The 13,896-nt window shown below is 49.0% G+C and overlaps 1 protein-coding gene across 1 annotated transcript in view; it reads left to right on the top strand.

The window, feature by feature from the left end:
• Positions 1-13,896, top strand: part of CCDC60 (coiled-coil domain containing 60) — a 101,023-nt gene that overhangs the window by 38,097 nt on the left and 49,030 nt on the right. Inside the window, exon 3 of the mRNA XM_060029374.1 lies at positions 5,922-6,092. Coding sequence (XP_059885357.1) covers positions 5,922-6,092 — 171 coding nt within the window. The remainder of the gene's footprint in view (positions 1-5,921; positions 6,093-13,896) is intronic.

Genomic DNA, 13,896 nt, shown 5'->3' with positions numbered 1-13,896 from the left:
TTTTTCTTGTCATGGACCCAACTGAGCAAGCTTATTTCAAGCTTCTTTTCAGGTCGTATCTACTAACACCCCATTGGCCAAAGAAGTCATATGGTGAAGTCCAAAGTCAGGATGCTGGGAGAACATTCCCCGCCTGAATGTAGGGGATGGGGGAGGGAGTGAGTATTTGCTGAATGATGACCTGATCTGCCACAGGAGGTGACTTGGATTGGGTAAAACATGCTCTAAAGGAGGAAAGTGTAAGCCACCAGCTTCTCTTCTGTGGGCCTAGAGGTGAACTCTGCACAATAAGAACAGCCCAGAGATGCATAGACTCAAAGCTCTAAAGCTTCCTTCTGAGTATTCTTGTGTTTGCAGCATGCAGATGGAGAGAGAAATTCTGGAATCATCCCTGCTGGCTCCCAACCCTTGCTTTGCTACTTCCCAGCTACTATGACCCTCATCGTTTACTTAACCTCTTCCCTCTATTTTCTCAACTGCAGATCACACCACCCTCTCAGCACTGTTAAGCGAGTTGACAGTAATAATTGTAGCGCCCAATCATTGAGTCCTGGGTACTAGGCACTACACTAAACTCTCTACACCCACTGTCATTTAATCCTCCCAACAGCCCTTTGAGGCAAGAATCACTTTTTTCCTTGTTTGGAGATGAAGAGGCTGTGGTTTAGAGAGGTTTAAGACCTGCCTAAGGGAGTGGCAAAGTAGAGACCCCATCCAAGAGGCTGGCCCCTCCGAGGCTTACCACTGCGTACACTGGCCCTCAGGTCTGAAGGTGCTTGGGAGTGAAACCTGCCCCTTCGGTGTGGCTCAGCTCAGCCCCACTGAGACTATTCCTATTGCCATATTGCGAATGTTTCATTCATCAGCTCACACAGGCTGATGAATGTACAGAGAACACATGTCCCTTAAATGTGAAAACCTACCCGCATGCATTGGTTAAGAGGAAGTGGCTTTGGGTAGAGGAAACTTTCCATTTTATAATCCGCTTCTTCCTCCGTTTGCCTGGCGCAGTTAATTATTTGACTCCCCATCCTCTTGCCACGTTAGCCGTGGGAGTTTTACATCACGGAAAGCAGTGAACAGGAGGCCCCGGGTGAGTGGATTTAAAGATGAAGACTGCTCTTCCCTGCAAATAGCTCCCTTCAGGCGAATAGCCTGGTAATCAACAATAATGATGAAGAAAATGGAGGGAACATACAGGGAATTAAATGGGGGTTTGCTAAAATACTAGGCATTTTTAAATGGGCCTCTGCAGTAACAGGGGAGCACTTCACGGTGCACGGAGCGAACACCCCGCAGCCTGAAGTTCCCAGAATAGGCTGGTGGGTCTGACCTGAGGGCCCAGACAACCCCTGCCCCCCCCCCCACACCACCACCTCTGTTCATCTCTCAGCCAGGTCTTTCCAGAAGATCTAACCTCTAGGAGTCCAGCTGCCTTGGTTGAAAGGGGCTGCAGTTCTACCAGAAAACTTGCTAGATTCCTCAAATTACCAACACCAACTCCCCGATGCTTTTCTGTGAGTCAATCAGTAAGACAAGCATTCATCGCTACCCGCATCTAGAGGTTTGTTGCAGACTTCGCTTTTCACAGTGTCGTCCCTATACAGGTCCTTGAAAGAAATCTCTTCTTCTTCCACCAGGAATGGCTAGGCATCACCTGAACAGCTGTTTCAAAATCTCATGGTCATGAGGAATCACATGAGGGATTGTGTTTCCCTCCTTGTGCTGGCCACTAGGATGCTGAGGGCCAAATCTGGGCACTAGCTCATGTATCGTGGGTTTCGATACTTGTCTTACCTGATACTGTTTTCTTATTTTTTCATGTCTCCTGCCTTTCTCACTTTTAAACTTTTCTGCTCGTAATCCTTTTTGGCATAAGGGCATAAAGAAGTCAAATAAATCTCTTAACAACCTCTTAATTTCTACTTTTATAGAAATAAGATAACTCAGAGGCAGAGGTGAAGACTGTGAATTCTTTGAGGATGTGTTTGCCTTTGTAGTGCCAGTGCTTGAACAGAACCGGACACATCATAACTGCCTAGAACAGGATCTGACACAAAATAGGTGTCCAGCTCAGGGCCTGGGACATAATATTCAGGTCCCTTTTATTTACTGTGGCGTGACCTTCAGCCTGTCACTTATTATAAAATTAATTTTTTTTTTTTGCGGTACGCGGGCCTCTCACTGCTGTGGCCTCTCCCGTTGCAGAGCACAGGCTCTGGACGCGCAGGCTCAGCGGCCATGGCTCACGGGCCCCGCCGCTCCGCGGCATGTGGGATCCTCCCGGACCGGGGCACGAACCCGCGTCCCCTGCATTGGCAGGCGGACTCTCAACCACTGCGCCACCAGGGAAGCCCTAAAATTAATTTAATAAGGATTTTGTTAACCCTTGCAGTCAAAGAAAATAAAGAGTTGGGCTGTTGCATGAGTGTAGGCTTAGATATTTGATCATGCTGTAACAGTTTACTAGGGCTGCTGGAACAAAGTACTACAACCTGGGTAGCTTAAACAACAGAAATTTATTGTCTCACAGTTCCAGAGGCTAGAAGTCCAAGATCAAGGTATCAGAAGGGTTGCTTCCTTCTCGCGTCTGAGAGGGAAAATCTGTTCCATGCCTCTCTCCTAGCTTCTGCTGATTTGCGGGCAATCTTCGGCATTCCTTGGCCTGCAGAAGCATTGCCCTGATCTCTGCCTTCATTTTCACATGGTTTTCTCTCTGCCTATGTGTCTGTGCCCAAGTTTCCTCTTTTTATATGGACACCAGTCATATTGGCATAGGGACCCACCCTCCTCCAGTATGACCGAATCTTAACTAATGACATCTGCGGTGACCCTATTTCCAAATAAGGTCACATTCTGAGGTACTGGGGGTTGAGACTTCACCCTATGAATTGGGCTGCGGGGTGGTACACAATTCAGCCCATAACACCTGCATTTCAGGATCTAGTTGGTTACAGTTTCTGCAGGGAAAGACAAAGGCTTTTGTTCAGTTACACAGTGAAATCAGAGCACAAAGCCCACCATACTGCCTGGGTCTGCTCCAGGTCCCTGGAACCCCCTGTTGTGCGCAGTTATCACACATGAGACTTCTCAGTGCCGGTCCCACCCACTGCCTCTGAAGACCACGGTCAGTTCTGGGACCTGAGAGGCCTTGCTGACAGCCTTCTACTCCATGAGAGAATCTGGGCAACAGGTAAAGGCGAGCCCCTAACACCGGGCCAGTCAATGACAAGCCACCCAAGTTAGCCAAGGACACATGGTGGCCTATAGAATCTCCAAGTCGAGGACAGGGATTTCCAGGACAAGCTGGTGAGACTCCCCAGTGGAAACATCCTGACCTCCTACAAACCAGTGGACTCTGTAGTCCGACCCCACGGGGGAATCCACCACCTGGGTTCAGACCCCAGATCTGCTTCTTTCCAGCTTTTCTGACCTCACCTTTCTGGGCCTGTTTCCTCATCTGCAGATGGAAATGATAACAACAGTGCCCACAAGGTCGAGCTGTTGTGAGGATAAATAAGTGAACTCACACACCCAGAAGTGAGGGACTTGCGGGAGGGCAGACACAGAACTGTTGAGCTACAGGGCTAAGTTCTGCCACAGATGTGAAACCACAACATGGCCTCGTTCACTGAAAAAGCCTCTTATCCAGATGATTTGCTGCATCTCAGGAGCACCCTGGATATGCTTGAGAAGTCTCACTGAGGTCCGATGGCAGAGAGGGACCTCTCCAATTGCTGGGGTTCGGCTTGAGGATGTTAGTTGGAGTTATTAGAGATGAGCGTCTTAATGAAAGTGGTAACATCTATTGCTTCCTAGGGTAGCACCCAGTCTGGGACACAGCAGTGCTTTTCCTCCTTCTCCCCTCCCCTCCCCCCCTCCCCTCCCCCCTCCCCTCCCCCTCCCCTCCCCTCCCCTCCCCCCTCCCTCCCTCCCTCCCTTCCTTCCTTCCTTTTTCAGAGCAGATCCTTTCTGTGAAACAAAAGTCTTAGATAGAAGACCAGTATCTAAATCAGACAAATATAATCTTTCAGGAGCACAAACTGTACTATGTGATGTCACATAACATTTTATTCAGTGAAAGCGAAACTTTTCTGGATGAAAAGTTGTACTTGCCCAGGGCCTTTGCACATGCTGTTCCCTTCCCCCAGGCATCTGCATGGTTTACTCCATCACCTCATTGATGTCTTTCCTCAAATGTCACCTTCTCAGCCAGGCCCTCGCTGACCATCAATTTAAAATGGCACCAATCCACGCCCCACCCCTGTCTCTCACTCTCCCGCGTCCCTGCTTTATGCTCCTCTCTGGAACTTAGCGTGTCACCTACACTTCACGCTGTTTCGTGTCTGTCTCCACCCCCTGGAATAGGAGCTTCACGAGGACAGGAATGTTGTGAGCTGTTTGGTTTGCTGCTGTACCTCAGCACCTAGAGTAGCTCCTGACACACAGCGGGTATTCATTACATTTTTGTTGAATGGTTAATAATGATGCAGCTATTTAGGCAAACACACACATTTGAAATTGGGCGTGAATTAACGCAATGAAGAGTCTGACCCCATTTTTGACCTGCGACCTTTGACAGCGTTTGAGCTGCCCGCCCCCCTCCTCCCCATTCCCTCTGCCCCACATCTGGGCAAAAGCTGATAAGAAACCCAAGGTGCTCCTTGTTTTGGTGCTGGCGGGAAGTTGAGACCACACCCAAACAAGGGACCCCTCACCCAGCCCCACTCCCAGAAAACCCTAAGCCGGCCACCCCCCCCCACCCCGCTCCCTAAGCCGGCCCTCCCCCCCGCAAGCCGCCTCTCCCCCCCCCCCCCCCCCCCCCGCTCCCTCAGCTGATTGCAGACCTGCTTTGGAGCCCAGAAAGCCTCATAATGTGAGTCATGCCATTTCGCACCCTTGTGCTGCGTGTGTGACGTCAGTCTTGACCTATGAACCACGTTTTGAGCGAGGAGTCTCTGGGAAGTAACATAACCATGAAAAAACAGCTGCCGTCAGCCCCAGCTCCCAGAACAGCTCTGCATTTGCTTTGTGCCGCATCCAGAAAATCGTCCCCTGTGAAATTAAGGGGTTGCTCCTGGTTACGGTTTTCGTTCTATCAGGTTATCCGGCAACCTCAGGATGCTCTTTGATGAGTGGATTTCAGAAGCTTGAAAGCAAAACCGAAGCACATTTTTGTTTCAAATATGAATTCCACCTCAGATCAACGGCTTGCATCCCTAAACTTAAAAATAAGAGCCCAAATGGACAATCCAGGGCCAGTTCTGTGTGATCTGGTTTCACTGTGTTCCACCAGCGTACACGTTCCTTTGGTTTTGCACAATTTTACACATGAGGAACCTGAGAGACTAGTTTGCTGTAACAAGAATATGGGCTGGGCAGACGATGTCTGATCCGTACCTGCCAGTGACCGGCTGGGATGCACATGTGTCGTGTAGCATAGAGATTCAGAAAACGTTGCGTGAGCTGAGAAGCGGGGTCTAAATTTAGAAAAAGATTGCTGGTGACCTTCCGGTGACATATGTATAAGAAACTCAAATACCGCATTTCACTGAATCTGAGACACACCATGAAAAACAAAACAAAATAAAAATGCCGCCAATTAAATTAATTCTCTGGGGTGTCAATTATTATGCTCATTTCAGTGGACACAGCAGAGTGCCTAGCACATAGTAGGCACTCAATAAATGTTTGTGGCGTGATGGAACCGAAACCAGGAGAGGTTAGGTAACTGGTACAAGGTCTTTGGTAAGAGGTGGGTCCATAATCCAAGCTCAGGTCTCTGTGGCTTTGGAATTCTAAAGGCAGGAGGTCTCCTGCTACTGGGCACGAGAGTGCCCTTCAATGGATTCTCAGTCCCAAGACAGTAAGACATTCCACTGATAGCCAACTCGTGTTCCTCTCTCTTTCTCTTTCTCCAGCATCTTGATTCAGTGGGTGAAGATTGGCCGTGGTTACTTTACTATTCTGAGGGAGGAGAGTGCATTGAAAAAGAAGCAACAACAACTTCAGAAACTCAAAGAGGAAGGAAGAAATATATTCCAACCAGCCAAAAAGATGTCAGATGTCCAGTATGGGGATATTCTTTTGACGTAAGTAGACACCATCACCGTGGCACCAGTGGTCTTGGGAAGGACCACTGTGAAGGAACACTGCCTGGTTGGGTTGAGGGGTGGCAGCTGTCTCACATGGGGAGCCCCTTCTTAGGCTGGTGTCTAATGGCTTCTTTTAGTCTGGCTCAACCTGCCTCGCCAGCCTCACCTCCCGGTACAGTGAGGTATCTTCTACTACATATGTCAGTCCGCACATCCAATGCCAAGAGCTACCCAAGAGATCTTGCTGGTCCCCAGGTGTGCCTCTTTCCCTCTCATTCCAAGGCTTGTCCCTACCTCTAGGCATTTTCCCGTGCTGTTCTCTGGGCCTTAAGTACTCTTCCAACTAAGGTTCTAATTAATCATTAAAAGCCCAGCTTAAATGCTGCCCTCTCCTGATCCTTCCCAGATTTCAGCCCAACCACCTCCAGAGCCCATTTGGATTCTGAGTTCCCTTAATGTGTTTGCACACTACTTTGTTTTTTTGTTTGTTTGTTTGGTTTTGGCGGTATGTGGGCCTCTCACTGTTGTGGCCTCTCCTGCTGCGGAGCACAGGCTCCGGATGCGCAGGCTCAGCGGCCATGGCTCACTGGCCCAGCTGCTCCGTGGCATGTGGGATCTTCCCGGACCGGGACACGAACCCGCGTCCCCTGCATCGGCAGGCAGACTCTCAACCACTGCGCCACCAGGGAAGCCCCCGGACATAGTACTTTTTAAAGCTCCCCTAGATAATTCCCATGTGAAGCCAAGGTTGAGAGTTACTGTGCTAGGGCTGCGTTTAGGAACCCAAATTGACATGTTGCCGGCTAAAGAGGAAATGGAATCCACAGCACGTAATGCACCATTTCCCAAATTCTTCACAACGTTAACGTAAAGAAATATGCATGTGTACGTCTTAAAAACAATGGTCCTACCAATGGAACCATACAATATGGGATCTTTTTGTGCCTGGCTCCTTTCACTTGCCATAGTTTGTTTGAGGTTCATCCCAAACAGGAAGCAGATTGGTGGTTGCCAGGGGTTGAGGAAGTGGGGGGATGGAGAATGACTGCTTAACGGGTGTGGGGTCTCCTTTGGGGCTGATGAAAATGTTTTGGAACTAGATTTAGGAGATGGTTGTACAGCCATCAATTCAAATGCCATTGAATCGCACCCTTTAAAACAGTTAGTTTTATGTTATGTAAATTTCAACTTAAAGGAAAAAAAAAAAGGAGGGAGTTCTGGTCTGTGAGGCCCTGGCGTGGGGGGTGAGGGGGCTGAACACTAGTGGTTGGAGGTCTTCTTAAAGCTCAGGGTTCCTGGTGACTGGTGGGAACCCTGAGTGTGAGACCATGAAGGGCTGGTATATTTCTAGTCACCTTTCCCTTGAAAGTCTGGCCCTTGGGAATCCCAGCTTATTGTAAGAAGGGTCTTCTCTTTGCTTCCTCATTTGTGCAGACCATGGACTGTGCTTTTTCCTTGCCCTGGGAAGCTGTTAGAAGGAAAGTTAACCTTTTCTAAATTGGCAAATGTCCTTAGGACCAAAGCAGCTCCCAGGCCGCCTTACCTCTCTGGTTTCCAGTCTCTCTTTAGCTTTGGCCGAGAGATTCCCACTTCGCTGTTGGCTCTTTGCCACTCTTTTTATTTTATTTTATTTATTTTTAAAATTTATTTATTTATTGGCTGCACTGGTTCTTCGTTGCTGCGTGCGGGCTTTCTCTAGTTGTGGTGAGCGGGGGCTACACTTCGTTGCGGTGCTCGGACTTTTCATTGCCGTGGCTTCTGTTGTTGCGGAGCACAGGCTCTAGGCTTGCGGGCTCAGTAGTTGTGGCTCATGGGCTCTAGAGCACAGGCTCAGTAGTTGTGGCGCACGGACTTAGCTGCTCTGCGGCATGTGGGATCTTCCCGGACCAGGGCTTGAACCCATGTCCCCTGCATTGGCAGGCAGATTCTTAACCACTGCACCACCAGGGAAGTCCCTTTGCCACTCTTTCTAAAAAAAATATTTTGTCCAGCATTTTTGGTTATTTTTACCCAGTGGGTTGGTCTAAGTAAGCTAGCTTACCATTTGTGCATTCATTTATTAACTCATTCATTCATTCTGAGACTAGAGAAAATATCTATGATTTACAATCCCCACCACATGCCTTCCAAAGAGTCAGCATCCCAAGGAGAAGCTTTCTTTGGTGAGCAAGTGTATTCAAGTGAATACGCAGATAGACAGGAAGAGCAGAGAGGCTTCCCTGACAGATAGAATGGAGACATTCAGGAGACGGGCCGGGAGTGTGAGCGGAAGGGACCCTTCGGAGGAGAGAAGAGAGGAAAGGCAGCCAACAGTGGGAGAGAACGGAGATGTCTAATGAGGGTTTTTACGAGGTTTTGCCTCATAGTGTGACATGTAGATCCATTCCTCAGTTTCCCCAGAAGATCTTCAGTAAAATACCCATGGCCCCTTAGTGCATTATGTCTTGGACCTTTATCCTGGTTTCCAAGTAAGTGTAGGGGTGAGAATGGGAGACGACCTTGACCCAGGCCCGTTCTCATTGTACAGCTGACCTACTGCATGCAGGCCTTCTGATGGCACGGAGATATGAAAAGGATTGGAGGACAGTCCCTACCGCATGCGGTGCCACAGCACAGTACCATGGGGTGGACCTCCAGTGCCCTGAAGTGTGCCTGTAAAGGAAGAACACTCCTCCCACGTGTTTCTCCTTTACTCTCACACCATGATCACACTCATACTTCTGACACCAGATGTGTGGGGTTTTCCCCCACACCAAGCAAATGTCTGTGACACCAGCAGGGCATCCTACCATCCTGTTCAGTTCCGACACTTTCTACCTGGAGTTAGCATCAGATCCCGCAGGTTAAGGGTTCAGTCCCACAGGACTGCCCCCCCGCCCCACGTCAGATGCCAGTCACGAGTCCCAGGTTGTCACCTGTACTTCTGACCAACCAGCTATAAATCAGGGTTCCTATGACCCCCTTCCTTGGGTTTGATAATTTTCTAGAATGGCTCACAGAACTCAGGGAAACACTGACTTACATTTTCCATGTTATTACATAATAAAGGGTACAGATGAGCACCCCGATCAAGAAGTACACAGGGTGAGATCTGGAAGGGACCCAGGCACAGGAGCTTCTGTTCCTGTGGAGTTGGGGCGTGCCGTCCTCCCATTATGTGGATGTGCTCACCAGCTCGGAAGCTCTGCAGACCCCGTACTTCAGGGATTTTTATGGAGGCTTCATCACATAGGCGTGCTCTGTCATTAACTCAGTCTCCAGCCCCTCTCCCCTTCCCAGAGGACTGGGGGTGGGGCTGAGAGGTCCAAGCTTCTAATCATGGCTTGGTCTTTCTGGCGACCAGCCCCCATCCTAAAGCTATCCAGGAGCCCACCAAGAGTTGCCCCATTCCCCAGAAAAAGACACCTCTATCACCCAGAAAATTCCAAGGGATTTGGGAGCTCTGTGTCAGGATCCAGGGTCTAAGACCAAATATTAAAACAAGAGATGCCCCTGGTACTCTTTATCACGTAGGAAATTCCAAGGGTTTTAGGAGCTCTGTGCCAGAAAGTGAGGGCAGAGACCAATATATATATATTTTTTTTCTATTACTTCACAGTGTCCGCCCGCTCAACTTTAGGGGGTGAAAAGGAAATCTGGAAAGAATCCCCATAAGTGTAACTTCTGAGCAGGGTCTTTAATGCTGAATGGGAGTTCAGTGGGTGACGAAAAAAGAAGTATGGTTAGACCCATCTGTATCAGCCCGCCAGAAATCCTGCAGCCCGCATGTCTGGTTAGAAAGGCCAGGGCTGGAGAAGGAGGGTGTGGTGGTGTTATCTATTGCCAAAATCAGAAATATGATTTTCAGAATGAAAAAAAAAATAAAAGCAGGCAAGTCATGACCTGAGCCACCTCCATCCAGCCACTCGGTGGACCCCACTGAAGTGTCCTCACGGGACCTTGAAGAGGCGCAGGTTACAGAGAAAGCCACTCAGTGAGCCGAGGGGTTCTTACCCTCTCCGTGAAGGTCCCACGAGCTCAGCGCAAGTTTTGCCGTTAGTGTCATCTAAGAGCCTCGATGACCCTCTCTGAGTCTGGTACCTCTAGGGGCACTAGTCACCTGGCAGCCTTTCTCTAGAATAAAGAGAAGGAACGAACTAGTGGCTCTTTTCGCAGGAACTTTTTGCCCAGATTATTGGGCAAACAGACAGGCTCTGGGGAAGGTGGCATCTGTAAAGATCCTCCCGTGGCTGTTTAAATAGTTTGGTTGTAACGTTGCCCTTGTTTACATGGGGTTTTTAATCCATGGTCACAGAACACAGTTCTTCCCTCTCCGATCCATGTTTCAGTGTGCAAGACATGGTATATTTAAAGTTTAATAAGTTTAAATATGCATGAGATCTTTCCTCACGTGGACATTGGTCTGGTTATGACTTATCCAGTGGATTCCATGAGCTGTGCAAGGCTGGTCATTAAAATAAAACTGGAGGCTGTTATTGCAACATAGCCATCAAATGCAGGTGGGGGCGGCAGGGGTTATAAAATAGCACTGGGAGATTATCCCTACCAGTAGGGAGTAGTGGTTAAGAGCACAGGGCTGGGGTTCGAGCCCAGACTTCCCCCATACAACTGTTTAGCTTTGGGCAGGTCGCTGTGCTGCTCTGAGCCTCTTCTCTCTACACCCTTATGAATGGTACCAAACTCCCAAATTTGTTATGAGGATTAAAAGAAATAACACTTAGCACAGAGCCTGGCTTATGAGACGTGCTTAGTAATTGCTAGCTATTATTATGCAGTGAAATGAAGTTGATCTCTCTGGCCCTCAATTACTTAAAACCCTCAGATCTATGGCTAAAAATCTTAATTTCCAGGCAGGCTAGAAGGCGTCTCACATGTAAGAGCTATGTTCTATAAATATAATTCCAGTCACAGAATTATCAAAAATACAAGTGTTCATTTAGAACTGCTTTTTTAACACAGTATTTGATCCTGCACATTCTAAAAGCAAAAGGGATTTTTCCCCCCCTCTGGATCTAAGACCATAGGATAAGTTCTTTTAGACCAAAGTTTTAAGTCTGACAAACTATGTAGGGAAAAAAGAAAATCAAGCATGTCCCCAAAGATTCCGGCCTGCAAGCAGTCTTTCCCACTGTGTTCATTGACCTCATTTCTCAGCTGCAGGTTCGGCTGAAAAAGGAGAAAAAAACAACGGGTAGAACTTGTCTTATGTTTGCAGTTGAGACGAGACATAAAAGAAGAGATTAAGGCGTGTAATAGCTGGGTTAATTTCCCCGTATTCTAGACCACTGGGTTGAGCCAGTAAGCCTGGGCATGCCAACATATTGGCTTGTGGTTTCCTCAGCTCTAGGGTTGAATAAAGAGCCTGTGGAAATGGAAAGCAGGGGACCTAGATTCTGGTCCTATTTTTTAGTTAGCTCTGTGACCCCAAGATTGTCCTCAAATTCCCAGGAGGAAGGTGACTTCCTAATGGCTGCCTCCACCTCTTCTGGCTCCTTTCCCCACGCTAAGCCAGAGCGAGCTTTCCAGATGTAAACCACTCCCAGTTTAAAATCCTCAGTGGCCACCATTCTGTATCGGATAAAGACAAAAGTCTGAGCAGGGGCTACAAGGTTCTGGATGGGCTAGCCCTTGGCTTCCCCTCCAGCCACACTGTCCCCCTCTCCCTCCTCCCCAGGGCCTCTCCCTCTGCCCTCTGCCTACTGAATTCCCATTCAACCTGCAGATCTCAGCTCAATATTTACTTCTGTTCCAGTTACTGTTGCTGTGAGCAACCACTCCAAAACCTATTAACTCAAGACAGCAAACATCTATTTCACTCACAAATCTGCCATCTGAGTAGGGTTAAGTGGGGAGGGATTCAGCACTAGCTGGGGCAGCTCAAAGTGTCTGCTTCCGAGAGAGCTCGTGCACACGGTGGCACCTGGGGGCTGGCTGTCAGCTCTGAGCTCATCCAGGACTGAGAGCCCGCAGTCTTGGTCCTCCTCCCTATGAGTCTCTTCACAGGCTGCCAGCTTCCTCCCGGCATGGTGGTGCCTGGGTGCTAAGAGTGATCATCCCAAGACATAAGAAGGAAAAGCTGCCAGTTACTGGAGCCGGGACCCAGAAATTGGCATCACACCACTTCCGACACATTCTATTGGCCCAGCCACTCAGAAAGCCAAGATTCCAGGGGAATGGGGGCTATAAAGCTACCTTCCCATTAGAAGAAACTTGAGGCCCATGTTTCTAAATTAACACAACTCCCTCCAGGAAGTATTCCCTGGCTCCATTTCAGCCAGATTCTCTGTTTGGGTCTGTCAAAGCACCACACACTCTCCAACTCAGCCTTATCACAGCTGTGTTTGTGTAAAGCCCGTCTCCGCCAGGAGGCTCTTAAGCTCCGGAGGGGAGGGGCTGGATCTGTCTCCATCACCGCACCTACAGCCCCCAGCGCAGAGATGTTCCATAGATATGGGTAGACGTGAATGAATCAGGGAACCCGTCAATGATTCAATCAGTATTAAACTCCTCGGGCTGAGAAACTACAAGGCTTTAAAGGAGCACAGTGGTAGCATAAATATGTAAGGCAAGCTGGGACTGAGATGCCAGGGGTTTTTGAGTCTCAGGCAACCCAAGAGGCACCACCTAGTGCAAAGTGGGCAGCGATCTTGACCTTGGGCCACACCCAACTCTTACTCAGAGTGGCAAGAACTTTCGAGTCTTCAAGAACCAAAGCTTTTCCATCTTTATGTGACATCTCCCAATTTTAAAATATAGACAATCAATTCCATTACGCACACAGTAGGCTTATTAAAACATGCCTATGGGCTAGATTTGGTCATGGGCAAAAAATATATACCCTGTGACCCAGGCATGCCAAAAAGGAAAAAACAAACAAACCCCGTTTTCTCTAACTGAAATGACTTACTCCACGATGGTGTTGAAAAGAAAAACTTAACTGTGGTATTAAATGTAACTTAATATTTTTCACTTTGAAACAGTCTTTTTTGGATAAATGTCCAGTGGTTTCAAAGATGAACTGCCTGGGCTTCCCTGGTGGTGCAGTGGTTGAGAGTCCGCCTGCCGATACAGGGGACATGGGTTCGTGCCCCGGTCCGGGAAGATCCCACATGCCGCGGAGCGGCTGGGCCCGTGAGCCATGGCCACTGAGCCTGCGCGTCCGGAGCCTGTGCTCCGCAGCGGGAGAGACCACAGCAGTGAGAGGCCCGCGTACAGAAAAAAAAAAAAGATGAACCGCCTGTTTGGGCAGTTCTCCTCTCTGAGCATCCCTTTCCCCACCCCCCCGCCCACCCCTGCTTCCCCCAGATGGTTTTGGCTTCAGAGGAAGCTTCTGTATTCTCTGTGAGGCAGGGGATGGGCTTCCGGCGAGGTACGCCTGGTCATGGCTGATCTTTGAGGGCACACTTGTGCCGACGTCTGAAGCTCGAGATCCCCACGTCTCACGGCTGGTTCATCCAGCCAGTGAGTCAGCAGTCTGGAGAGTTGGGAGAAGCCCCTTTAAGGAAAGGACCGCAAATAAAAGCCACTGACTCCAGGCAGTTCCTGCCCTGTGTGCACCCGCCATTTCCACTTCCCACCTTCCCTGTCGCTAGGACCCTGGGTGCCGGCCACCTTCCTCTCTCAAGCTGAAATTATTGTGATACTTCTCACTGGTCTCCTTGCCCTCCACTCCCACCATCGGCCATTCTCAAAACAGCAGCCAGAGGGATCCTTGGTCACATCATGTCCTCTTTCAGCTCAGAGTCCTTTACTTTCGTTGAGGGAAAAGGCCAGAGTCCTCGCACTGGTCTGCAAGGCCCCC

This window comes from Delphinus delphis, chromosome 13, assembly GCF_949987515.2.
Source record: "Delphinus delphis chromosome 13, mDelDel1.2, whole genome shotgun sequence".
Lineage (NCBI taxonomy): Eukaryota > Metazoa > Chordata > Mammalia > Artiodactyla > Delphinidae > Delphinus > Delphinus delphis.
The sequence above is the reverse complement of the archived record's forward strand: the minus strand, read 5'-3'. Positions and strand labels throughout refer to the sequence as shown.